Source organism: Rhineura floridana, chromosome 4, assembly GCF_030035675.1.
Source record: "Rhineura floridana isolate rRhiFlo1 chromosome 4, rRhiFlo1.hap2, whole genome shotgun sequence".
NCBI classification, from domain to species: Eukaryota; Metazoa; Chordata; class Lepidosauria; order Squamata; family Rhineuridae; genus Rhineura; species Rhineura floridana.
In genome coordinates this window covers 108,004,765-108,031,239 of record NC_084483.1, presented here as the reverse complement: position 1 = coordinate 108,031,239, position 26,475 = coordinate 108,004,765, and the positions used below count along the sequence as shown (strand labels likewise).

Below are 26,475 nucleotides of genomic sequence, written 5' to 3'. Positions count from 1 at the left end.
AGCTGCCTTATACTGAGTCAGACCATGTGGTCCATCTAGCTCAGGATTGTCGACAGTGACTGGCAGGGCTCTCCTGAATTTCAGGCAGCAGTTTTTCCCAACCCTGGAGATGCCAGGGAATGGACCTGGGACCTTCTGCATGTAAGGCAGGTGTTCTGTCAATGAGCTGTTAACAATAAGTGATCTGAGTATCACCTACGCGTCATCCTAGCTTCGCATCCGGTCCCCTCTGCCACGGACAAGCAGCAATACAGAATTGTGGCAAAGCTTGTGCATTTCTTATGCAAGTTCACAAGAGTCAAATGCATGCTTCAGTGATTCTGTCGATTCCTTTGCTCTCTTCTTCGCGTCAGAATCAGCTGAACTCTACTGCTGCTGTTTATCGAACGGTGGCGTCCAAAACCTGGTCCGCGACCCACAAACGCTGCAGGAGCCCTCCATGCCGCCAGGCGGCGAAGCAGACGTTCTCGCCCGCAAACATTTTAGCAGCGGGGAAACCATGCGTGGAACTCTACGCGTCATCCTAGCTTCGCATCCGGGTCCCGTGGGCGACTTCTCAAGGAGTTTCCTTTTTTGCAGGAACAGAGTTAAGTCGGGCCAGACTAAATCGGGTCGTGATTGCGCGCGAGTTCTATCGGAAGCTAGAAGAGCCGTGGGTGTGGCCAAAGTCGCGCAGGAGAGAGACGTAAACACACTTTTATTAGGATCCCTTCACACACATGCACATTCCCTTTTCTTTTTCCTTTCCTTCCCCCTCCACCCCACGCACGGCCACAACCACGCCCCTTTCCTTGGTGTCGCGCTTCCTTTGCCTTCCAACCTGCCCCTTTCCTCACTCCTTCAAGTAAGGCTTCGCGAGATCAACAAGCAACAGCTGAGGCGGCGCGAGAGCGCGCACGCTCCTCACGAGCCTCCCTCCGTGGTGGCTCCCGCGCGCGCGACGAGCACGGCCTCGTTTTCGTCTCCTCCCTTCACCCGCCCAGTCGCAGGATCGATTCCCGGGCAGGGCCAGGCTGGCGTAAGATGGAGGGTCTGACGCTGAGCGAGACGGAGCAGCGCTATTATTGCGACCTGTTCTCCTACTGCGACACCGAAAGCACTAAGAAAGCGTCCAATGGACGGGTCCTCGACCTCTTCCGCGCCGCGCAGCTACCCAGCGAGGTGGTCATGCAGGTAATCCTCAGATCTTCATCCCGACCCTTACCTCCGCCCACGAGCAGGTACGCTTTTCAAGGGTGGGGGGTATGGAGATCTACGACCAACTCGTTTTCCTCTTCTCTCTCTCGGGCTCTCCGAAAGGTCAGCTCGATTACAACTCCCTACCCCTCGCCAAATATATACTCCTTCGCCCGCGCCCTATATGCACACGCCCACCCCGGGCCTCTACTCGGGGCCGTGGGGGCTGCTGAGGATTCCCGCGAGGTGTCATATTGAGGAGGTCAGCTGTGGTGGAAGGTGAGGGACGGTTTAAATATATATGTATCTACACACACACACACACACACAGATTATTTATATTTATATGTCATACTGAAAAGTGTGTGTGTTGGGGGGGGCTTCTGAGGCAGGCAATGTTTCCCACTGGACATTCTTCTTTTAGAAATCCAGTGCACATTCTACAACGCATAAAACAGCATTCAAGAGGGCTTTGAGGTTTTATTTTCTTTAAAATTGCAAAGCCTGTATTTAAAAGTGGCAACAGAATAAATGAAATGAGTGGTAACTGGTAAAACTGGTAAGGCAGAAGATTGTCATCTTGATTTATTCTTAAGGAATTTAGAGGTAGTTTGGGCACCACACAGGAAAGAACCTTGTTATACGTTTGGGAGGAAATGTTGCTGAGACCCGAGCCTGAAGAAAGTATGGCTACAATTTTAGCCATTATCTACAGCTGTTACTAGGTTAGTCTAATTGCTAATATTATCGCTACCTACTCTATACAACACTTAATTATGTTGTGCCAGTACTCTGTACTGCTGAGCAATTCTTTAGGTGCCTTGATACTTTGCTATTGTGAAATTAAGTTTAGTGCTTGCAGTTCAGTTTTCTAGGGTTGTATGGATGTTGAATCCTGTTACATATCTAAAATGCTGCTTCCCAGATAGCCTAAAGAGCAATATGGTGTATGTAGAACTACTGTATATAGTTGCTTCTTATTTTATGGTATGCCATTAACTCACTAATGATTTGGAGCAGAGTGCTCAGTTGAAAGAACTGTAAAATAGGATGTTGGGATAGTCCATGGTTTCTGTACATGTGTAGACAGTGAAATGTGTGGCTTCATTACCATGCAAATATTGGACCTCACGTTGCAACAAGCAGTTGTTCTGAGACACTGGCCCCTCTCAAATGTTTTAATTTGTGATTAGCTTCTAATACACATCTTCACATACTTTTAATAAAGTTCTTAAAGTGTATAGGTTAAAAATGCTGAGGAACAGAACCTAGCATGTAGTGACAGGGTTCTCATGATAGGAAATAAGTTCTAGCTAATGAGTAGGGTTGGAATTAAGATCTGTGTTACATTGTTGGAGTGTATTGTTACTTTTCCACTGTGTGTTACATACTTGTTGTCAAAAAAATATGTAAAGAGGAGCTGTGCTAAGACCATTCCGTTTGTAGTCCTACATCTTGAATAATGTGGACATAGCCTTGAAGCCTGACGCAATTTGAGTTTATCTAATAGATAACTTATTTGGCAAACTTCTGCCTGTTTGCCTTTGAACACAAATGCTGTGTCCAGTGGGAGTCAGTCACAGTTGAATGAGACCCATAAGTACTATAGTTTGCAAAATAGCTACACTTTTGTATAATCTTTGTATAAAATATTTTAAGTTCATTAGGCCTGTTTGGTAAAAATGACACACTGGGGGTTGAAATAACATTAAAAATTCTATTTTACCAGCAATAACTACTTGGCATGTTCATCATTGTTCATTGTAAATAATAGTTTTGAGGTGACAATTGTCTTCAGGATTAAAAAAAAGAGAGTTTTTCTAGAGTAGCTTCTTCAAATTTTAGTGCTAACATCATCTCCTTGAATATGTTACCTGAGAATGGTGAGACTGTTCACCCAAAATGCTTCAAGCTGCCTCATCACTTCCTGGAGTCTTAATAGTTAACATTTCTGTGAAACACCAATGTTGGTACATTAAAATATTTGGATATATTTTAAAGAAACTTTGATGTATTTTTCAGGAATACTACTTCATTGCAGTGTAGCCCCGTGATAAGGAGGGTTGAAATAAGAGACAGAGGACACAAGTTTCAATTGTCTGCCTCTTTTCCATAGCCATTGGTCCCCATCACCAGCTTCCCTATCCTATATGTGCATTTAGAGGCCCCTGTATTTACAGGTGCCTAGATGTGAGAGTTGATGTAACTTTGTACTGTGAGTTTTACAGCACAATCCTGTACATATTTACAGGGAAGAAAATTCCACTGACATCAATAGGGCTTATTCCCAAATATGTGTGCATGGGATTGCAGCCTTGGCAAGACAGATGACTTTAAACTCTCCTATGCTGGATTAAACTTGGTGTCTAGTATCTGGCCCATTATACCTGTATCGTGCCTTTCTCTAATTTTTAGAAAAACTCAGAGACTAACAGAAGGCTAAAAATATCCAATACAATTTAACCATATATTCACTAATTGGCAAAAAAAAGTTGCGATTTAAGATTGGACCTATAGGCAACAGATATTTCTATCAAACTTTAAAAAGCAGGGAAATTGGGCTGCTATAGTGAATGCACCAGGGGAGCAGGAGACCTGACCTCCTTTCTGAGATATTGTACTGCCCTACACATTTGTCAAAATGCAAACACAATTTGGGTTGGTCTTTCACAATCCAGTCCACTTCACTTGCTGTGTAGCTTGGAAGAATTTGGTCACATGTGCCTCTGAGCATATGGTAAGTGGTGGCAACACCTGCAATCAGCCCAAATAACAGAAATATGTAATTTGCTGATCTTTTTGAGCAGGGAGGAAGCAACGTTATTAAGACAGTTGATTTAGTTCAGATATTTACTTTAAATATGTTTGATTTACTTTGGAATTTTAGTGAAATTTCCCATAATAAATCTTTTTTTTGTTTTGCTTCTGTTCCTATGAATATGTGATGTACAGCAACACTTTGCAAAATTTACACTAAAAAACCTCCAAAAACAATTGTGGAATAAAGGCACTGACTATTCTGCACATGTGACACATGTTGCCAAATCCTTCCAAGCTACACAGGAAGTGGATTGGACTGTGAAAGACCAATCCAGATTGTGTTTGTATTTTTACAAATTGTAAGGCAGTACAATATCTCAGAGAGGAGGTTAGGTCTCCTGCTCCCTTGGTGCATAGCTGCCCAATTTCCCTGCTTTTTAAAGTTTGATAGAAATATCTGTTGGCTATAGGTATGTTCTTAAACCTCAAGGGTTTTTTTTGCCTATTAGTGAATTTCTCTGCTTTTTATCCGGGAGGTAAGAAATAGGATCCTGTGCAAGTTTGCTGAGAATGGATTGATCATTTGCATGCTTATTAATTCAATGGAATATACTCCCCTGCAATCATGCTTAGTATAGGTGAAACTGACCACAGGGGGATGGGGAGGAAGGGGGGTCTGGAGTGGGCAGAGAAGGGGGGAAGATGGGAGAGGTGAGGGAAGGGGGGAAAGGCAGGTCTGACCATTTGCGTTCTTATTGAGTTCAATTTACTCCTGTGCAGTCATGCTTAGAATAGGTAAAACTGACCATGGAGGGGGGAGGAGGGGGAGGGGACAGGAGAGAGTAGGAGGGAGAGGAAGAGGGAGGGAGGGATGGGGCAAAAAGGAGGGGGGAGGATGAGAGGAGGGCAGGTTTGATCATTTGCATGCTTTTTGAGTTCAGTGGGATTTACTCCTATACAATCATGCTTAGGATAGGTGAAACTGACTTGGGGGAGGAGCAAGGAGGGGGGAGATTGGATGGGCAGGCACTGGGCAGAAGGAAAGCACTTTTCCTTTCCAATAGGAAAACATTGTAAATAATATTGTTTTTCAGGGTTTCTCCCACCTTTTTATTCTACAGCAGACACATGTAGTCTCCCAACCCAATTTAAACCAAAGCTGTCCCTGGCCATATCCACACCACACCTTTATTTCACTTAGACAGTCATGGCTTCCCCCAAAGAATCCTGGGAAGCGTAGTTTGTGAAGGGTGCTGAGAGTTGCTAGGAGAGGCCCTGTTCCCCTTACAGAGCTACAATCCCCAGAAGAGGGGCTGACTGTTAAACAGCTATGTCGGGAATAGGAGTCTCCTAACAACTCTCAGCATCCTTCACATACTACACTTCCCAGAATTCTTTGGGGGAAGCCATGACTGTCTAAAGTGGAATAAATGTAGGGCATAGGTGTGGCTCCTGATTAGGCAAGCTCAGCAACTGTGAGTCTGGCTTTTAGAACACTGACAGTTGGTTCTTACTGAGCATGCTGGACATTATAATAGACTTCAATGTTAATTTCTTAAATTAATTAAAAATCAGCCATGCTTTTTTTTTTTTTACTTTTAAACTGCAGAAGATGAAAGTCAGAGTATGGGGCAAGGCAGTAATAGGATTACCGGTACTCTGTGAACATGGCTGATTTTTAATTAATTTCAACCAATTATGAGACCACTGACAGAAAAAAGTCCAATGGGGTCTGGATTTTTTTTCTCTTGTTTTACACTTTGAACTCTTGTTTCTCTCTGACAGTTGTGCGTATTGCCATGAAAACTTAGACGGTTATTAAGCAAGCATTTCTAAGTTTAGGACTATTAAGTTTTGTAAGATTTTGTTTTGTGCTTATGGGAAGCATTAGAATGCAGGGCTGTGGACTCAGAGTCATGGAGTCGGAGTCGGGAGCAATTTTGGGTGGAGTCGAAGTCGGGAGCAATTTTGGGAGGAGTCAGTAGAAATGTACCAACTCCAACTTCCAAATAAAACTTTGAGTGACAAGAAGCAATTTTGGGTGGAGTCAGAGTCGGAGTTGGACAGTAGAAAAATAGAGGAGTCGGAGTTGAAGGTTTGGCGTACCGACTCCACAGTCCTGTTAGAATGGCATGGGGGGTATTTTCAATTTAACATTGCAGAATGCACAAAATCCATGCTGGCTATAGCATACAGCCACTCTTTGGCTGTATAACACAAGGAAGTATCTATTTTGTAATGCATACACATGTATGAAAATCATTGTATTAGTGCTGTGTGGTACAGCAAAGTAGACACAGCCATGATTTTCATACACTGTATATGCTGCTTATATACATGTTGTAAAATGGTGTATGTCAAGCAGCCATTAAAGGAGGAGAGTAATAAACTTGCCTCATAGAAAGGAGGAGCTGAGCGCCATAGGATGATGCTTGTGCCTGGCAACAGGATTGCATCAGCAGTTGTACTAGTCTTGAGCTGAGACGTTCTGGGTCAGTCTTTCTGCAGTTTGATGTATAGTGTGTAGGTAATCTGAGTAGCATATCAATCTCAATAGCTATTATTCACTCACCCCACCATTTTTAGCAGACATAAGTGCTGCCTTAGTGGCCCTAAGTGGGAGGATCCATATCCAGATTGTCCTGGCCAATAGCTTTAGTCTCTTACATGTTTCTCTACTTTTTGCTGTGCATACTAAATAAATGCTGTTTTACAATATGCATGTTTTTTAGGATAATATTTCCCTGTTTTATATTTATGTTTTTTCCACTGCTTAAGAGATTTAAAATGTCAAGCGATTTAGAAATGCTTTTAAATAAACAAAATGTCCAGTTATCTGTCAGGATCAAGCTCCAAACAAGGAAGTCAGTTATCATAAAAATACAAATCAAGGTACATTGTCAGAGCCCAGACTGAGGGAAGAGGGATGCAAAGCAGCATAGGAGTAAGGAAAATATAGGAATACACAGGCCACGGGTCTGTTTCATTGATCAGACCAACAGGAGTTGCAGTACACGGTAGCTAAGAATGTAAGAGGAGTCCTGCTGGATCAGCTGAAAGGCTCATATACTCCAGCATCCTGTTTTCATAGTGGTCAACCAGATGCCTATGGGAAGCCCTCAAGCAGGACCCTGAGTGCAATAGCACTTTCCTCACTTGTCATTCCCAGCAACTAATATTCTGAGGCATACTTCCTCTGATGGTTTCATTATTATATCCAGTTATGGAGTAGTGACTAAAAACCTACTTAGGCCACTGCTTTGGGCTTTGATCAGGAAGTTGAGCACATTCCTATACAGCTCAAGAGCTGGTTATTTTTGATATTACTTGACATGTAATAGCCAATTGTAAACTAGTTAGAGAAGAAATGCCAAAAGCTTTAAAATGAGTACATGATGTAAATAAGTTCTGATTTTCAGTAAGCTTTTTTATATGAGCTCTACCTTAATTTTTTAACTTTTGAACCAGCTTTTCTTTGACAGTATTTTTAGTACTATGTTGTTTGTGGGGAAGTGGGATGCACATTTGGTGCAGCAAGTTTTTTTTTAATGGTGGATCATGTTTAGCTGCTATTCATTGAACTGGAACTTTGCGCCATATGAAAGTGCCCAGGGCTTACCTGCTGTTAGCAATAGTTCAAACATTACTCTATTTCAAGCCATGTTTAACCGAGCTTTTAAAAAAATTCTAAAATTGTATTATAGAGTAGGAGTGGCTTTTAATATGCATGCTTTATTACCAACAAAAGAAAATAAAGAATGAAAAACTGAGCTGTCTCAAGGTGTATCCCCTTAAAACAACTAGTGGACTAACTAATGAACACCATAAGTGGCACATTTCAAACTTTAACTATGTCCCTTATTGCTAAAACTATCCGATTATCGGAAAATGTAACATCTTTCAAGGGATACCATTGTGTCTGTAGAAAACTACAGGTGGTTTCCAGTTGGTGGTGTCCATCTGCAGACTGAAGAAGACAAATTTCAGCATGTTCTCCACCCTACTGCACCCTTCCAAAATCTGCTCCAAATAGTCACTATAACAGTGCAGCTTTCAGTCAATAAATATTAGGAAAAGTTGTGACTAGCTGACTGCTCAGTCTGTTATTGTACCTACCAAATGCAATAAAATTTCCTCCTCCACTACAGGTGTACTTGCTCATAGCATCAGCACAGATTGCTATAGGTGCTAGTGCTACTGGAAGAAGAGAATTGGTTGTATATTTATTTTAATTTATTGCTATATAGGAAATAGAGCAGACACTTTTCAGAAGTTGTGGGATCTCTAGGATCTCAGTGCTGTTGCAAGTCTAGAGAGTCCGTGGTACCCATGACAATTTTAATGAACTCTTTTCTCTAGGCCCCAAGATATACTTTATATAGTGAGTATTTGCATGACTACTGTTGCACACAATAGCTTTGTTAAGTGTACATTTTGAAGTATAGGTTATATTTTGTGTTCTTATGCACATTGTGTCAAAATACATCTTCCCATTTATTCCATTGTATGTCATGTAGATGGTAATTGGGTAGCTTTTATATATATATATGTTTTAAAACATTGAGTCTTCTAATATTGTGTCTAATATATTGCATTAAATTTATATTTTTGCATCTCATATAGCAATGTTTTTGTTATATTTATATTGACGACAGAATGACCAAGAGAGCCAGTGTGGTGTAGTGGTTAAGGTGTTGGACTACGACCTGGGATACCAGGGTTTGAATCCCCACACAGACATGAAGCTACCTAGGTGACCCTGGCCAGTTACTCAGCCTCAAAGGAAGGCAATGGGTAAACCACCTCTGAATACCACTTATCCTGAAAACCCTCTTCATAGGGTTGCCATAAGTCGAAATTGACTTGAAGGCATTTACATTTTACAGAATGACCATAATTGCATGTAATGCTGCCAACAAACTATGAGTTGTGTGCTAGTGCACGCAGCTTGGAACAGCCCCTGCTTTGCCCCTCCCTCTGTAGAGGGGGAGGGCTGCAGGAGCTGTGTGCACAGGCTAATTTAATTGACTGTGATTTGTTAGCAGCATTATGTGTGGATATGAGCTCATCATATCAGAATTCCATTGTGGCAGCTTAGCACTAAGTCCAAATAACTACTTTGAGTTAATGCTGACTTTCTCACAACCAGATCACTGTATGCACAGGCTATGTTTGTCCCTATTTCTTATTTTTCTTTTAAAAAAGTAGAATATTCTCTTCTTACTTTCCCCATATTTAATAAAAGCAGAATAGTTTATTTGGAGTGGAACTCTGCACCTTGATTAACATTTGGTAGAGTAGCAAGATACAGTTGTTCTGGGTTGCTAACTGGAACAGAAACTTTACGATAGGCATGGGGGTGGCAACAAGAGAAGAGCTAGTTGAAAGGGCAATATGTATACAAGAACATGAAAAACTGGGTGTTCGGTTTAATTTCTATATTGGCCATAGACTGTAACAAAAATGCAAGAATATGTTTGGCTAATAGGCAAAAAAACCCTTGCGGTTTAAGAACGTACCTATAGCCAACAGATATTTCTATCAAACTTTAGAAAGCAGGAACATTGGGCAGCTATAGTGAATGCACCAAGGGAGCGGGAGACCTGAACTCCTCTCTGAGATATTGTACTGCCCTACAAATTTGTCAAAATTCAAACACCATTTGGGTTGGTCTTTCAATCCACTTCCTGTGTAGCTTGGAAGAATTTGGTAACATGTGCATCTGAACATACGGTGTGTAGTGGCAACACCTGCCATCTCCAAAGATGAAGAATTACATTTTTGTATGTATGTTGGTGTTCTTCTTACTTTGCTTCTTTCCTATGTTACTGTTGTTTCTACAGAGAATCTTATCTAGAAAATTTTATTTCCCTCATTATTCATCCTAGAAACCTATTTCAAATTTATTTTTATTAATTTCAAAGTCTTTTTATTGGTCAGTGTCATATGATGGTGAAGACAGCCTTTTGTGTTTCAAATTGGAGGTAATGTTCTGTTTCTATTTTGGGTGCATTACCAGTTGAATCCGAAAGTGTAGTTTGATGTAAAATTGGACTGATTACAATATGTTGCTACTGAAACAATGACTCTAGCTGTTGGAAAAAACAAACTTGGCCTGCCCAAGATGCATGTTTTCAGCCTGCTATGTTTAAACCACTTCATTTAAGGAAAGGTGGGCGTGGTCAATTAAAAACATAGAGCACACCTAGAAGTTTGCTAGAATATATTTCACCTTCCACTGTTTTATCTTGTGCCAACTGACTGACACTCCGGCTGTCCACTGGAGACTGTTCTGCAGAATAGTGAGTGCTACTATTCCACAGTTTTTGTAGAGTTTTTTTAGTGCATATTTTGCAAAGTGTTGCTGTGCTTTACATATTCACAGAAATAGAAGCAAAAAGAAATAATTTACTATAGGAAACTTAACTAAAATTGCAAAGTAAATCAAATATATTTAAAGTGACTATCTGAACTATATCAGCTATATCTAAATATTGTTGATTCCTCCCTGCTAAATCAAGATCAGCACAGCACATCTTGTTTCTATTATTTGGGTTGGTAGCAGGTGTTGCCACCACTCAACATATGCTCAGAGGCACATATTACCAAATTCTTCCAAGCTACACAGGAAGTGAATTGGACTGTGAAAGACCAAGCCAAATTGTGTTTGCATTTTGACAAATGTGTAGGGCAGTGCAATATCTCAGAGAGGAGGTCAGGTCTCCTGCTCCCTTGGTGCATTCACTATAGCTGCCCAATTTCCCTGCTTTTTCAAGTTTGATAGAAATAGCTGTGGACTATAGGTCCATTCTTAAACTACAAAGTTTTTTGCCTATTAGTGAATTTGTCTGCTTTTTAATCTGGGAGGTAAGAAATAGGATCCTGTGCAAGTTTGCTGAGAATGGATCGATCATTTGCATGCTCATTGAGTTCAGTGGGATTTACTCCCGTGCAATCATGCTTAGGATAGGTGAAACTGACCACAGGGGATGGGGAGGGGAGGAAGGGCAGAGGGGAGGACGGGGATGGGAGCAGGTAGGAGCGGGAGGGGAGAAGGGCAGGTTTGATCATTTGCATGTTTATTGAGTTCAGTGTGATTTACTCCCATGCAGTCATGCTTAGGATAGGTAAAACTGACCATGGGGGAGGGGAGAGGGGAGCAGAAGGAGGGAGAGGGTGAAGGAGGGGATTGGAAGGGGGGGTGAAGGAAGGGGCAAAAGGGAGGTGATGGGAGGAAGGAAGAGGGGGGCTGATCATTTGCATTGAGTTCAATGGGATTTACTCCTGTGCAATCATGCTTAAGATAGGTAAGTCTATGAAGTGTGCTGCCTTTGATGTTTCAGTTACCCTAATAAAACAAGAATTAATTCCATCCTCGTCTCCGCTTCGTGATTCGTACTCTGAGCGAGACATTATGGGGAACATCAGAATGGCATGGGGGATATTTTTGATTTAACATTGCGGAATGTGAAAAATCCACGCTGGCTATATTATACACATCAGATATGTATTAATGGAACTTGTATCTTAGACGTTGTTATAGTGGGCAAAAGATAGGTCAACCAATATCATTTGCCATTATAGCAGTTGTAGTGTTCAGAAAATTGAAAATGAGACCTATGAAATTAAAGCAAAATCACTTTGCAAGAGAAAGAGGGCATTTTTTTCCTACCATGAAGAGTAGTTTGGATAAAATATTGAATAACTAGATAGAAAATGAATGCATCTGTGATATTCTAGCATAGTAGTTGGCATGGTGTTTATCAGCAAGCTTATGTAGAGTACACTTGACCAAATTTATTATATTCATCTTATTGTAGTTTTCTTTGAAACAGTGGGACTAGAATGTGCATTTAGAATTGCCAGCTCTGTCATGTATGGAGACTGTGCAGTGCAGCATACAAATTACCTGTGGGAAAGCTAGTAATAGGGAAAAAGCACATCGATAAATTGTTTTATTACAATGTGCAGCCATTGGCAAATGACCCATTGTCACAGTGCTGCTGTTTTGGATGTTATTTTGGAAGAGTTTGCTTTGGTAGAAGAACTGACTTAACAGTGCGCTTCATTGAGGTGTAATCTCATGCTAGAGGCTTTGGGTTTTTTTCCAGATTATGGAACTTTGTGGTGCAACAAGACTTGGATACTTTGGAAGAAGCCAATTCTACATTGCTCTGAAACTAGTTGCAGTGGCTCAGTCTGGGCTCCCACTGCGAATGGAAAGCTTAAATTCTGGTAAGCGTTGTGAAATGTTTATTGAAATATAATTGACTGGGTTATTAAAAATACAATTGTTTTCCAGTATCTCCCTAGCTACCTATACACTGAACGGATTCTCCAGAGATTTCCTTTAAAGGAATCTGGACTTTAGGAGCAGCTTTTCTTACATGGTTTAAGGGCTCTTGCAACCACATGCAGCTCTACTCTGAAGCACAAGAGATGATAATCTCTTGGAACAAGTCCCAATGTCCCAGTTCATTTACAAATGTCAGGCTATTCTATTCCTCCTCCAAAAAATAGATAGGTGTAAAACCTCTGCTCTATATTCTGGGAGCCTTAGGATTTTGAGTGCAGGGAAAAAATGAGACGCTCTGGGCTGGACGCCTTCAGAAATTTCTGGTACTTAGGTCTGTCTTTCATTTGAAACAGGCTGAAGGCTAGAGTGCAAGTGGCAAAAGATGCGCTGTGAGGTTGATCGGGCATGAGTAAAACATAACTATGCCTACTGTGTGGTGGTGAGGGCGGCAAAGAAGACCCACTTCTCTGCCACCATTGCATGCTCAAGTAGCTATCCAGGGCAGCTTTTCCATATTGTCAGGAATCTGTTGACATCAACTCCAGGAAATTGAGTTTTAGACCCTTCAAAGGCCCACTGTGAATTGTTTGCAAGGCACTTTAAGGGTAAAGTTGCTCGCCTCCATAGCAATCTTGATGCCCCATCCACATCTACTGTAGTCCCCAGTAACATGTCCAGTGTAACATCTACTACAGCTTCTTGGGATCAGTTTCAGTTGATGTGGCCTGATGACGGACAAGATGCTTGCGACGATGCGGCCAGCAACATGTCCTCTCAACCCTTTCTCTTCTTGGCTTATTAAAGCTTTCTGAGGGGGTTTGACCGAGTGGATCCAGGGTGTGGTTGCAGGAGCAAGTGGTTCCAGCCACCCTGAAAGAGGTGGTGATCCGACCCCTCCTGAAAAAATCAACCCTGAACCCATTGGCTTAAGACAACTACCACCGAGTTGCAAATATTCCCTTTTTAGGGAAGATCATAGAATTGTAAAGTTGGAAAAGGTCTATAAGGCCATTGAGTCCAACCCCCTGCTCAATACAGGAATCCAAATTAACACATATCCAACAGGTGGCTGTCCAGCTGCCTCTTGAATGCCTTCAGTGTTGGAGAGCCCACCCACCCCTAGGTAATTGGTTCCATTGTGATACCACTCTAAGAGTTAGGAAGTTTTTCCTGATGTTCAGTCAAAATCTGGCTTCCTGCAACTTGAGCCCATTATTCTGTGTCCTGTACTCCAGGACGATTGAGAAGAGATCCTGGCCCTCCTCTGTGTGGCAACCTTTCAAGTTCTTGAAGAGTGCTATTATATGTCCCCTCAGTCTTCTCTTCTCAAGGCTAAACATGCCCAGTTCTTTCAGTCTCTCCACATAGGGCTTTGTTTCCAGTCCCCTGATGATCCTTGTTGCCCTCCTCTGAACCTGTTCCAATTTGTCTGCATCCTTCTTGAAGCGTGGAGACCAGAACTGGACACAGTACTCAAGATGAAGCGTAACCAGTGCTGAATAGAGGGGAACTAATACTTCATGTGATTTGGAAACTATACTTCTGTTATTGCAGCCTAAAATAGCATTTGCCCTTTTTTGCAGCCACATCACACTGTTCGCTCATATTCAGCTTGTGATCAGCAACAATCCTGAGATCCTTCTTGCATGTAATCTTGCTCAGCCAAGTATTCCCCATCTTATAACTGTACATTTGGTTTCTTTTTCCGAGGTGTAGAACTTTGCTCTTACCTCTGTTAAATTTCGTTCTGTTGTTTTCAGCCCAATGCTCCAGCCTATCCAGATCCTTTTAAATGTTGCTTCTGTCTTCCAAGTTATTAGCTATCCTTCCCAATTTTGTATCATCTGCAAATTTGATAAGCATTCCCTGCACCTCCTTTTCCAAGTCATTAATAAAAATGTTGAAGAGCATTGGGCCCAGGACCAAGCCCTGCGATATCGCGCTCATTACCTCACCCCAGTTTGAGAAGGAACCATTGAAAAGCACTCTTTGAGTACAGTTCTGTAGCCAACTGTGGATCCACCTGATCTATCCAGCTCACATTTAGCTAGCTTGTTAATCAGAATATCATGAGGCCCTTTGTCAAAAGCTTTGCTGAAGTCACGATATATTGTGTCCACAGCATTCCCACAGTCTATGAGGGAGGTTACCCAATAAAAAAATGAGATAAGATTAGTCTGCCAGGATATGTTCTTGATAAATCCATGTTGGCTTCTAGTAATCACTGCATTGTTTTCAAGGTGCTTACAAATTGACCACTTTATAGTCTGCTCCAAAATTTTCCAGGGATCGATGTCAGGCTTACTGGTCTGTAGTTCCCAGGTTCCTCCTTTTTGCCCTTTTTGAAGATAGGAACAACATTAACCCTCCTCCATTTATCCAGCACTTCATCAATCCTCCACGATTTTGCAAAGATGATAGTCAGTGGTTCCGAGAGTTCTTCAGCCAGTTCCTTCAATACTCTAGGATGCAGTTAATCAGGCCCTGGTTATTTGAACTCATTCAAAGTGATTTGGTATTCCTTGATTGAGAAGATTGTGGCCCAGCAATTGCAAGTACTCGTGGATGAAACAGTTTATCTTGACCCATTCCAGTCTGGATTCAGGCCTGGTTATGGGACTGAATCAGCCTTGGTTGTCCTGATGGATGACCTCTATCAGAAGAAGGACAGGAGGAGTGCAACCCTGTTATTCTTACTTGATCTCTTGGCAGCTTTTTGATAACATTGACCATGGTATCTTTCTAGGCCGACTTGGTGAGATGGGTATTGCTGGCACTGTTTTATAGTTCCGATCATCTCTCCAGCGTCGTTTTTAGAGAATAGCATTGGGTGATTGTCTTTTGGCCCCCTGGCAGTTGTGCTGTGGGGTGCCACAGGGTACCATCTTGCCTCCAGTGCTGTTTAACATCTATATGAAGCTGTTTGGAGTTATCATCAGGAGATTTGGGGCGAGGTGTCAGCAGTACACTGATGATACCCAGCTCTATTTCTCTGTAATATCTGAATCAGGAGAGGCTGTGCAAGTGCTGGACCGGTGCGTGGACTCGGTGGTGGTCTGGATGAGGGCCAGGCCAGTAAGCTGAGTCTGAATCCTAGGGAGGTGCTGTGGGTTAGTGGTTCCCAAGTTTGGATAATTGGTCAGTTGCCTGCTTTCAATGGGGCTGTATTCCCTCTGAAAGAGCAGGTTCGTAGTCTGGGGGTGCTCCTGGATTCATCTTCGTTGTTAGAGGCCCAGGTGACCTCAATGGCTAGGAGTGCCTTTTACCAGCTTCGACTGGTAAGACAGCAGTGGCCGTTTTTGGACCAGGATAGCCTGACCAGTGTTGTCCAGGCCCTGGTAACCTCCAGGCTGGATTACTGTAATGCACTCTATGTGGGGCTGTCCTTGAGGGTGGTCCAGAAGCTGCAGCTGGTGCAAGATGTGGCGACGTGACTACTCAGTGGGGCAGGGTATCGCCAACATGTCACAGCGATGCTGAAAGAATTGCATTGGCTGTTCATTAGCTAGCGGGCTAAGTTCAAGGTTCTGGTTTTGGTGTAGAAAGCCCTTGCAGCATGGGACCAGGATACCTGAAAGACGATCTTATCCCTTATATACCCAGTCAATCATTGCACTCTGCAGGTGAAGGCCTCCTGCAGATACCATCTTATCGGGAAGTCCGTTCTGCACAAGATAGGAAGCAAATGTTTAGTGTTGGATACCTAGTCTTTGGAATTCCCTCCCCTTAAATATTAGACAGGCGCCATCTCTGTTATCTTTCTGGCACCTACTGAAGGCCTTCCTTTTTCAACAAGCTTTATAAGTAGAGACCTTATCCCGGTCTGCATCTATGTTGGAGTTGCTTTTTAATAAGTTTTTAAAGCTTTTTTAAAAATGATGTTTTTAAAGAAGCTTTGTTTTAATATATTTTAAAGTCTTTTATTTTTACAGTGTTTTTGTTTGCCACCCTTGACTCCTACTGGGAGGAAGGGCTGGATATAAATTTAATTAATAAATAAATTTTCATTCGGGCCAGATTCTTCAGTCTGTGTTCATTTAGTGTCTTTCTGTAGTGTACACTTGAATTGAACTTGAACCTGTTTTTGTCAGAGTCCCTTACTGTGAACTACTTTGGCAGAAAACCTATGGTCTTGAAAACTGGCATAAAATATTCCTATTCTGACATAATGTATTACTATATGAAGGCGCATTCAGTAAGGGACCTTGATAGAAACTCCAAATTAAATCATATTGTAGTTGGTACTTTGGTAACTTAAACTTACTATAATAATCATGTGTGTTTTAACAGTCAAGGACCTCCCCCTGCCCAGATTTGTCATGTCAAAGAATGAACAGGAACTGAGGCAGTCGTCGTTGTATTCTTCCGATGCTGATAACGCATCCTCCTATTCAGGTGCGATTCCACCCCCACCAGGTAGAATACAAGTTAAGAAAGGCTCTGTAAGTCATGATGTCGTCCAGCAACGTCCAACAACAGATCATCAGGTAATATAAAGACTGACACTAGACTATATTTTGTAGTATCTTTAACAATTTTCATACTGTGATTAAAATGTTAAAATACAAAGGACAACGAAAGCTTACCAATGTTTCATTTGTTTTATAGTGTTCCAGAAATTGTGTGCCAAACAGAATAGAATTCATACACCCTACCTTGCAACTTACTATCTTGTAGGTCAAAAATTAAAATTGCTTTTACACATTTTCTTAAACCAGTCATATAACTTTGGCTGTATGTTGATTTCACAATTACTTGAGTTGGGAGTATTTTTCCCCCTGTATTTGAAAGAAGTTACATTATGTTGCTTCATACCATTGCAGTTAAGTTACATCTAAAGCTCCTTGACAGGTCTTGTTTAATGCTTTAGGTCTTTGTACATCTTTTTCTCTAATATACTCTAAGAAAGGCTAGGATGCTCTTTTCTGATATGCCAGACTAGAGAGCCCAGGAATGTGATGTTCTCCTATTACAGGAATGTTGGGGCCTTACATATATTAACCTTGTTGGACATGTAAACCTCAAAAGACACCTTACTGAAAAGCTTAATGTCTCAGATTATACAGAATCACAGTTTTTCTCACACTGGCGCAGTGTATCTGATTGGTGCTTGTGGAACTCTTGCTCAACTCTTAGTGTATTGATTTATCTGGACTGTCGTTAAAATAATTAGAATGGTAATGAAAATGTATTCTCCAAGTATTTGGGAAAGAAAAATGGGAGTCACAAATCAATGAAACTTCTTGAAACATATTAAAATGGCTGCTTTAGTTTAGATAAGGTGTGGGAGACCTCAGGCCAGGGGCAAAATGCTGCCCTCCAGGCCTCTCTGTCTGGTCTTCAGGACTCTCCTCAGGCCACACCTCTCACCTGTCTTGCTTCACACCCTTCTTGAGTGTTTTTGCCTAGCTAGAATGTGTCCTTGAACTTGATAATGACTTTTGCTCTCCTGGATGGAGGAGAGCGGGGTGTGTGAGAGGTTGTAGAAACTAGCCGAATGTACAGAGGTGAAATTTACATTAATTACTCTGACCGCTTTTGCCTCTGGCTCCTCTTCCTATTGGCATATGGTCCCTGGAAGATTGCCTAAAAGGGAATGTGGCCTTCGAGCTGAAAAGATTCCCCACACCTGATTTAGATGGAGTTGGGTAGCATTTATGAGTCTTAAGTTTAATATGGCATAGGCTTTCATAGGCGATGACCTACTTCTTTAGATGCCAAAAGTGGAACTGTATGTTGAACTGCATAATTCTCAAAATCACTTGGCAGTGTCCTGGGTAGTAATGGAGCTTTGAGGGGGATCTTGGAAGCTCAGTTTAGAAGCAATTACACAAATTGTCCTTCAACAAATAATAAAAGGGCTTTCAATAAATATTTGAAAGTTCAGCAAAATAGTGATGGGTGAACTGCCCTTAGTCCTGGACTTGGGCGCTAAAAATGAAACTATTTTTCTGAGACTTGGGAAAATAGCTTGCTGCTTTTGAACCCAGTTCTCAGCCTGGATTGGACTGTATTGTACGCTGATGTAATTGGCAGCACAATAAAGTCTAATTTCTCTCCCATTCCTCAACAAACATCCAATGCACCCTCAGTTGTTGACCCTTGTGTCTTGCCTTTCTGCACAGTCCTTCCACCCCTTCACTTTTGTTTTACTTATTTAATGGATTTAAACTCTGCTTTTCACTGTCTTAAAGTGTCTTACAGACACTTCCGGGAAGGGTGACTTCGCCTGTGCCTGCTTTTGAGACGAGCTCTCGTCTCAGAAGAAGCTTTTTCAGTTTTAAAATCAGTCAGAACGTTCTTTTTGACTGGTAAAGATTTTCTCCCGGGCAGGGAGAAACGTAGAGATTAACCACAAAAGCCTGTGTTAGTTGGGAGGACTGGATTTCATTAATTTATGAGAGAAAATTCAGCCAGCAATGCCGGACGGATTTTCAAACAAGCTCTAACTGATTAAGCAACACGTTTATCTTTTCTTCAAAGAAAAACGGATTCTAACAGGCAAGCACTCTTCTTTCTATTTTTTTCATCTGGTTTAAATTGTTGCAGCAAATAGAGATTTGTCAATGAATCAGCTATAAAGAATTTCTGGGTGAGTTATAACTCTTCTCTTTCATTCACGAAATTAAGGAGGAAAGAAATTGAAAAAGCTTATCTTTGTTTTGATTGCAAAAAGCTGACCTGGAATTGTGAATTTTAAAGATACAAACGGATGAGGGATTTCTATTCCGAGGAGATAAATAAATAAATTTGATTTATGAACTTTGGAGTATTATATGTCTGGGACTATTTTTTTTTGGTCTATTTCATTTTGACGAATCTGCTTGTTCACGACGCCACTAACTGTTCTGAAGCTGTGAACTAAATTTGTTTTGCATTCCTGAACATATAAGAGATAAGGCAGGCTGTGTTGTCTACACTGTGATGTCATCAGGCCTGAAATATTAACCCAATTGTTGCTGAAATAAGAAGTGGTGTTTTTTTCTTCTTCGTGGTTTTAAGAATGGCAATCAAGAAAGTGGCTGAGAATCTGGAAGTATTTATGTTTCAGAAAATAATGGATGAGATTGAGATAACGAAACAAACCCTGAGACAGGGTAGAATGGAGATGAAAATTGAATTTGGCAAAATGAACCAGGAGCTTAAAGAAATAGGGGATCTTGTGAGAGAGGAGATTGATGAGATCAGAGATGAGAAAAGAAAAATTAAAGAGAAGATGCAAGCCCTGGAGATTGGAACAAATGTGGAATCGGAAAAAGACCTGGATTTTATGGATATTAGAGATAGTTTACTGTTTGGAATTCAACGTTGTCTCTGAAGAAATTAATGAAGATATTAGAGATATTAATGTCTTGGATAAATTTTTGGATTGGAATGATGTGATGGAGCTTGACATAGAAAAAATCTATGGAATTAACTACAGACATGTGACAATGGACAAACTCTCAAGAGATGTGCCAGTGCATTATGTAAAAAAAAAGAACAGAGATATGACTTTACAACAATATTTCAGCAACATATTCAGAATTGATGGCAAGGAGATATTTGTGAGAAAGGAAATTCCCATCAGACTCTTATTGTATGACTATGGCTATGACAGCAAGATTATTATGGGATACTGACAAAGGAAGAATGGCTACTGAAATTACTGGATTTAACAGGATTATTGAAGATGGAAGATGGAATTAACATTGATAATGGAAGAATGGGTATTGAAATTATTGGATTTAACAGATTTGATGAGATGGATTAAATATTTGTGAGAAAGGAAATTCCCATTAGACTCTTACTATATGACTATGGCTATGACAGCAAGATTATTATGGGATACTGATAATGGAAGAATGGCTACTGAAATTATTGGACTTAACAGGATTATTGAAGATGGAAGATGGAATTAACATTGATAATGGAAGAATGGCTATTGAAATTATTGGACCTAACAAATTTGATGAGATGGATTAATCGATGTGTTTATTTGGAGAAAAATTGATAGATATATTTCTCAAGGAAGTGAAACCTCTCTTTGACTTTTTGTGGAAAGAATAAAGTAATGTTTATGAGATTTGATGATTAACTAAGATAACTACTGGAGGAAAGTGATTTTGTAATATAATTTAAGAGATAGGATTGTTATATATTGTAGACGTATAACTGATCTGCGACAAATCGGAAGTCAACATTTTATTTTATTGTTTAATTATTTTTGTTTTGTTTTGTTATGTTTTTTAAAATTTGAATAAAATTAATGATAAAAAAAATTAAAGTGTCTTACAGACAAAAAAGTAAAACATACAATATACACATTTTAAAACATAGATTAAAACATCAGAAAATAGAAACATTAGAGCAACAGTCATACTGCAAAGTCCTCCTGAAATAAAACTCTTTTAAACTGGCATGTGAAACTTAGCAGGGACGGTGCCTGTTAGATTTCTAATGAGGGAGAGTTCCATAGAGTTGGGTCCACTACACTGAAGGCATGACTCCTTGTTGACATGATTTGTGCTTCTGATCAGTGGGGAACTGCTAATAGTGCTCTCCCAGTTGAACTCGGTGATGAACTTGAGACATAATAGGGTAATGTGGTCCTTAAGGTATCCTGGGCCCGAGTTATCCCTGTACAGTAGTACAAGAATCTTGAACCTGGCCCACTAGTGGACAGGAAGCCAGTACAGTTTTTTTAATACCACTATGTGATAGCAGTAGTCTGTTTCCATCACCAGGCTGTTGTTGCTTCTCAATGGTTTCATGCCAGATTCAAAGAGAACACTAGAAAATGTGTTTTTTCTAACATTAGATCCATGCCAGACCTGTAAAAAAGTTGGGAGCATGGCAGGAATTCTGTGGATGGGTGAGCAGGTAGAAGCAGGCCTTGTGCTCTTTTCTGGATTTCATTTTAATCTGAGTTGAAAGAATACTTCTGGGGTTGTAATTCTTGCTTTTTATTGAAGTGAACAATAGTTTCTGGATATGGCTTCCAAGCTATGCTTTGATTAATTGATTATTGGGCCTTAACGTTTGATAGTTTTCTTATTGTTATTGTCCTCTGATTGATCTCAACCCTTTATTCTATCTTGCACAACCTCTTCAGGTGGCAAGTTGTCTTTATAGTACTTTTTTTGGTTCTGTAGCTTTCTGGAGTTTGATAAAATTATGCACATTTTAGATGGAAGAAACTAGATACCCAATCCTACTAGGTTGCCCATTTAATGCTATTTAATGCAGGATTGATTTGAATCAAGGTGATTTAAAGCATTTCTTTAAATTTAATTATTTAGTAATCATTTAAAACAACAAGAAAATTAAAGTAAATTTTCCCTGTCAGTTGTAAATTTTGAAAAATTGTTAGTCATGTTCTGTAGCTCTCTTTTTATTTCCTTTATTTTCTCTCAGTATTATTCCTGTTATCATTTTTTATTAACTTTTACTATCCATTTACTATTGTTATCCTTTCAGCCTGTTTTTACATTTGTTAATTTTTAGGAGTGTATGTTCATTGAGGAAACTGTTCAGCATTTGAATATGTGATTCCGGATTTTGTACTCAATTTGCAAGTTTTTTGTTTTTCCCAATTTGTATCTTTTTAAAAAGCATTTTTTTGTTATGTACCTTCAAGTTGATTACGACTTATGGCAACCCTATGAATCGGCAACCTCCAATAGCATATGTTATAAACCACCTTGTTCAGATCTTGTAAGTTCAGGTCTAACATTAATTTAAAAATAAAATAAAATCAGTTTTCCATTTGATGCTTTTATTTCCTAAATAATGATGCAAGTCTGATCACCAAACTATATTAATTTATAACTAAATAGAATAGTTGCACTTTTTCATTCTTACACAAGGTCTTGCATCCTTTGCTCTGTATACATATAGATGCAGTGTCTTTTAAATATTTCTATATAGGGCCTTTTTTATGACCCACATCCATGACAATTTGTGTGGCTAACAGGGCAATGCTATATGTATATACTCATGGTGGACAGATGAAGGTGGTCTGCCCCCAGAGAGTAATGGAATCCACTGGATTCCTGAATGCCCTGGGGAAGTTTCCAGTATGTAGAGCAAATGACCCTGTTGAAGCCCTTGCCACACTGTGGAACAATGAGACACATCAGGCTCTTAACATTGTTGCCCGTGAACACCCTCTCTGATGTTGTGGAGCCTGGTTTGCACTTTGCTACACCAGTGAACTAAGGGCAATGAAACAGGCTGGATGACGGCTAGAGTACAAATAGTGAAAGACGTGCTGTGAGGCTGATCAGGCACAATTAAAACATAACTGTGCCTACTGTGTGGCAGTGAGGGCAGTGAAGAAGGCCCACTTCTCTGCCTCCATTGCATGCTCAAGTAGCCATCCAGTGAAGCTTTTTTGTATTGTCAAGGGTCTGTTGACATCAGCTCCCGAAAATTGAATTTTAGACCCTTCGGAGCCCCACTGTGAATTGTTTGCAAGGCACTTTGAGGGAAAAGTTGCTCACCTCTGTAGAAATCTTGATGCCCCATCCACATCTACTGTAATCTCCAGTGAGCTGTCCAGTGCAACATCTGCTGCAGTGTCTTGGGAGTAACAAAAAGGGAACAAGCACCAAATGAAGATCAAAAAGAAGAGAGACAGGCTCTGGTGCTAAGTGTAGATTTATTGTAATGCTCTATGTGTTTCAGAAATACTTTCCTTCCTCAGAAGCTACAAACATTCAAACAAACTCAAATTAGTGTTGTGGAGACAACACCATGGTCATAAACATAAGCAAAACATTTTAAAGACCACATTCAATATGAATCATTTAAAAAACATTTAATTTCCCCCCCAATAATTCACAATGATACATCCCTGATCACTAACGTTAAACTGACATATTATAAAGCCATAATATATGGCTTAAATTAAACAGAACCTTATAAAACTTAAAAAACTTAGGATTGGGGAACATCTCTGTAATCTAAGACACCAAAGAATGGGTGCCTCATTGGGATAAGTGTCAGTTGATGTAGCCTGATGACGTGGACAAGGTGCTTGCGACAATGTGGTGAGCAACATGTCCTCTGGACCCTTGCTCTTCTTGGCTTGTTAAAGCTAGCCGAGGAGTTATGACTGAGTGGATCCAGGTCAACGCATCTTTGTGGGAGGGAGTGGTCCCAGCAACCCTGAAAGAGGCGGTGATCTCATCACTCCTGAAAAAGCCCACCCTGGACCCATTGGTTTGTGAAAAGTACCACCTGGTGCTTTATTGGAAACCTCAACACATTTTTCTGAAAGATAATCTTTGGGAATGTATTTATTGTCAACAAACCAACCCTATTCTCTGGGCATGTGAATTATAAATAGTGTAAATAAGAGAGTCGACATAGACCACATTAATATGCTTGAACTTTAGCACAGTAGAACTATTCTGCTGTCAGCTAGTATGTATAATTTATGTGGATAAATCAGTGCCTCACACCCTATTTTTTTTCTTAGTCGCTTATTCTTACTCTGTTGTTTATAACGCATTGGTTATGTCTGTTCTATTTGCATGCAGACTGACATTTCAGGTTTCTGGAAATGCTGTAGACTGCTTCAAATCTTTTTAGTCATGTACAATACCTACTGTACTTTAAATAATAAATGATAATGCTTATAGCAGTTCATTGTGTCAGAAAGGCTATATCTGGTTTTATTTTTTCCCATTTGTGAAACCATACAAAAACTTGTTTTGATAAGTTCCATTTTAATTGGCTAAAAATTTAATCAGAACAGGAAGTTTATGTGAATAAGTCTGTGAGATTTATTTAATAAATAAAAGGGCTATGACGTCTGTTCAGGGATCCCATGCCTGTTTACACAGAGGCAAGTCTTAATGAGTTTAATAGGACTTTAATAGGATTCGTTGAAGTTTCTTTACTTTGTGTAAAGACAGAGGTGATCACTGTAGCACAGTGCCTTTCTCCAGTTTCAGCTAGTGCACCAGCTACAACCTCTCCTGGACAAAGAGAGATGGGCCCTGGTTATCCATTCTCTAATAACATCTCATCTGGATGACTGCAATGCATTATACATAGGGCAGCTTCTGAAAACAATTTGAAAGCTTCCTTTAGTGCAGAATGCAGTAGCCAGATTTTTCACTGGCACTTCTTGCTCTGTTTATATCTTGCTAGTCTTAAAAGAACTTTATTGGCAGCAAATTTGCTTCCAGAACCAATTTAGGATGCTGGTGTTTACTTTGGATACCTTAAATAATTTTGGACCCGAAGTACTTAAAAAACGGCCTCTTCTTATCATCTGAGAATACCTTCCACATTGCTGCTGTTTAAGTAACCAGGGATAACCTATTTTTTTCAGTCAGGCAATTTTTTTTACTATTTTAAGTTGCACTTTTATCTGCTGGCTTTGTTTGTATTTGTCTTTTTAATTTTTTGTGAACTTCAGATAATTGATAATAAGGTAGTATATAAATAGGTTAAATAACATAAGCTTCCAAGATTTAATTGCATTTTGAGGCACTTGGGATATTTCTGAACTGACACGATTAGTATCTTAGTCTTGGTAGCAAATTATAACACTCTATAATGTTGTCTTACGATCTTGGTGCATAGACTTAAAAGATAGATGGTTGAATACCAGTATCTATTTTAAAATAAGAAAACTGTTTTTAAATGTAATGTTTTTAACCACGAATTTGGGCAGCTTGAGTAATAATACACACTCAACATTTCCACCATCAGTTTTGGGACTGAGCTTCTCTGGAGTCTGCCTGATCTCTGATGAGCAATCCCAGCTGTAGAGTTTTACTTGGGCAGCTAAACTGATGTCTGAGTAGGTGCACAAACTTGTCAAGGTCTAAAATGCCCCTTATTAGGAGAAGTTGTTAAAAATGGATAGATATGGCTCTTGGTCCCAAGATATTCCCCCAAAAAGCATTCTTTGGAGGATGAAGGTTATCATGGAGCTTCTGACCTCAAGAGGTCTCTTTTTTGATGCAGAGTTCTGCTATTATGCCAACTCTTTGCTCCAAACAGCTTCTTTTGAGTTGACTGCATTAGGAAGGAAAACTGGATTATAAGTTAAAAAAAAATTAAAATCAGTAATAACATGTACAATAGACATAGTATGTCCTCACTGCTTAGAGTGCAAAATGTCATATGACTAAGTGCTACAACAGAACATCTGCTTTAACCCCTACATCTGCAATAGGACCATAAATATACCCAGCAGGCTTGGAAACTCCCATATTACTTCATCTTTCTCAAAGTATACAACAGACTTTCTTCTTTTTCCTATCTTTAAGTGAGGGATCTATGCCCCTTGGTATAGGGATGAAGCATTTTTCCCCCTGGCCAGTTTGTTCTAATTATCACAGTGGAACACATTTTATGTTATGCTGGCTTTAAAAAGCCCTGTGATAAAACAAGTGAAAGGAATACCCTGAGACTTCCATGGAGTTCTCTAAAATAGCTGGTTCGGCATCTTTAATTTCCCCTAAGGATGTTTTGCTTAGTCATACTACTGAAGAAGTTGAGTCTTACAGTAGATCAACGGATCAGATTCACCAAATACCATCTAAAAAGTCTCTTAATGAAACTGTTGGATACCTCAGTGCAAGTCCTCTTCAAATGAGGACTTCAAAATTATATTGACTTGATCCAGATATTGCAGTTACTGGAAATATAGATATACCTACAGCCAGCAGTTAAATGATAGAGCTGAGACTTCCAATATGGCTGGTGCTTATTATCTGTTAAACCCAAGGGATAGAGCCATCTTTCTGCTTCACAAGTTGGTATAATAGCATTATTCTTTGAAACCTCTCTTGAGCAGTTTTTGCTCCAAAGGAAGTCTTCCTCTACTGACTTGAGCATACAGTTGTCCTAGGAGCCCCTTCACCACCTCCAAGTAAGACAGTTGGGCATTGTCCTTCATGTGAACCCCAGAGTCCACATGAAAATGTATTGCTTACCTGAAACTGAAGTTATTTTGAGTGTTGTTCTGTGGAGCTACAGATCTCATCTTCCTTCCTTAATTTAAGGGCTCTTCTGATTTCTGGTAATAAAGAAATAGAACCTTTTTTGGCCCAAGGGCTGCATACGCTCATAAGCAACGTTCCAGGGGGTACATGCCGGTGGTGGTTGGATCTAGAGGCAAAAAGTGAGTGGAGCAACAGATTTGACTATTTTCATCATAGGCTACATTCCAATCCTGCAACTATCAGAAGTTTCTAAACCTTTCTCCATCTAGACAAGTGAAAGACATCACCACAGTT

At 40.2% G+C, this 26,475-nt stretch overlaps 1 protein-coding gene across 7 annotated transcripts in view; it reads left to right on the top strand.

The window, feature by feature from the left end:
- The first annotated feature begins 517 nt into the window (after positions 1-517).
- Positions 518-26,475, top strand: part of REPS1 (RALBP1 associated Eps domain containing 1) — an 82,135-nt gene continuing 56,177 nt past the window's right edge. For 3 of the 7 annotated variants that reach the window (XM_061623993.1, XM_061623991.1, XM_061623990.1), the window contains exons 1-3: positions 520-1,173; positions 12,048-12,171; positions 16,523-16,719. In XM_061623993.1, the coding sequence (XP_061479977.1) occupies positions 1,024-1,173; positions 12,048-12,171; positions 16,523-16,719 (471 nt within the window). In that variant the 5' untranslated portion in view covers positions 520-1,023. Of the gene's footprint in view, positions 1,174-1,356; positions 1,456-12,047; positions 12,172-16,522; positions 16,720-26,475 lie in introns of those variants that run through there. The other 4 variants (XM_061623992.1, XM_061623994.1, XM_061623995.1 and 1 more) reach the window with 3 other exon arrangements.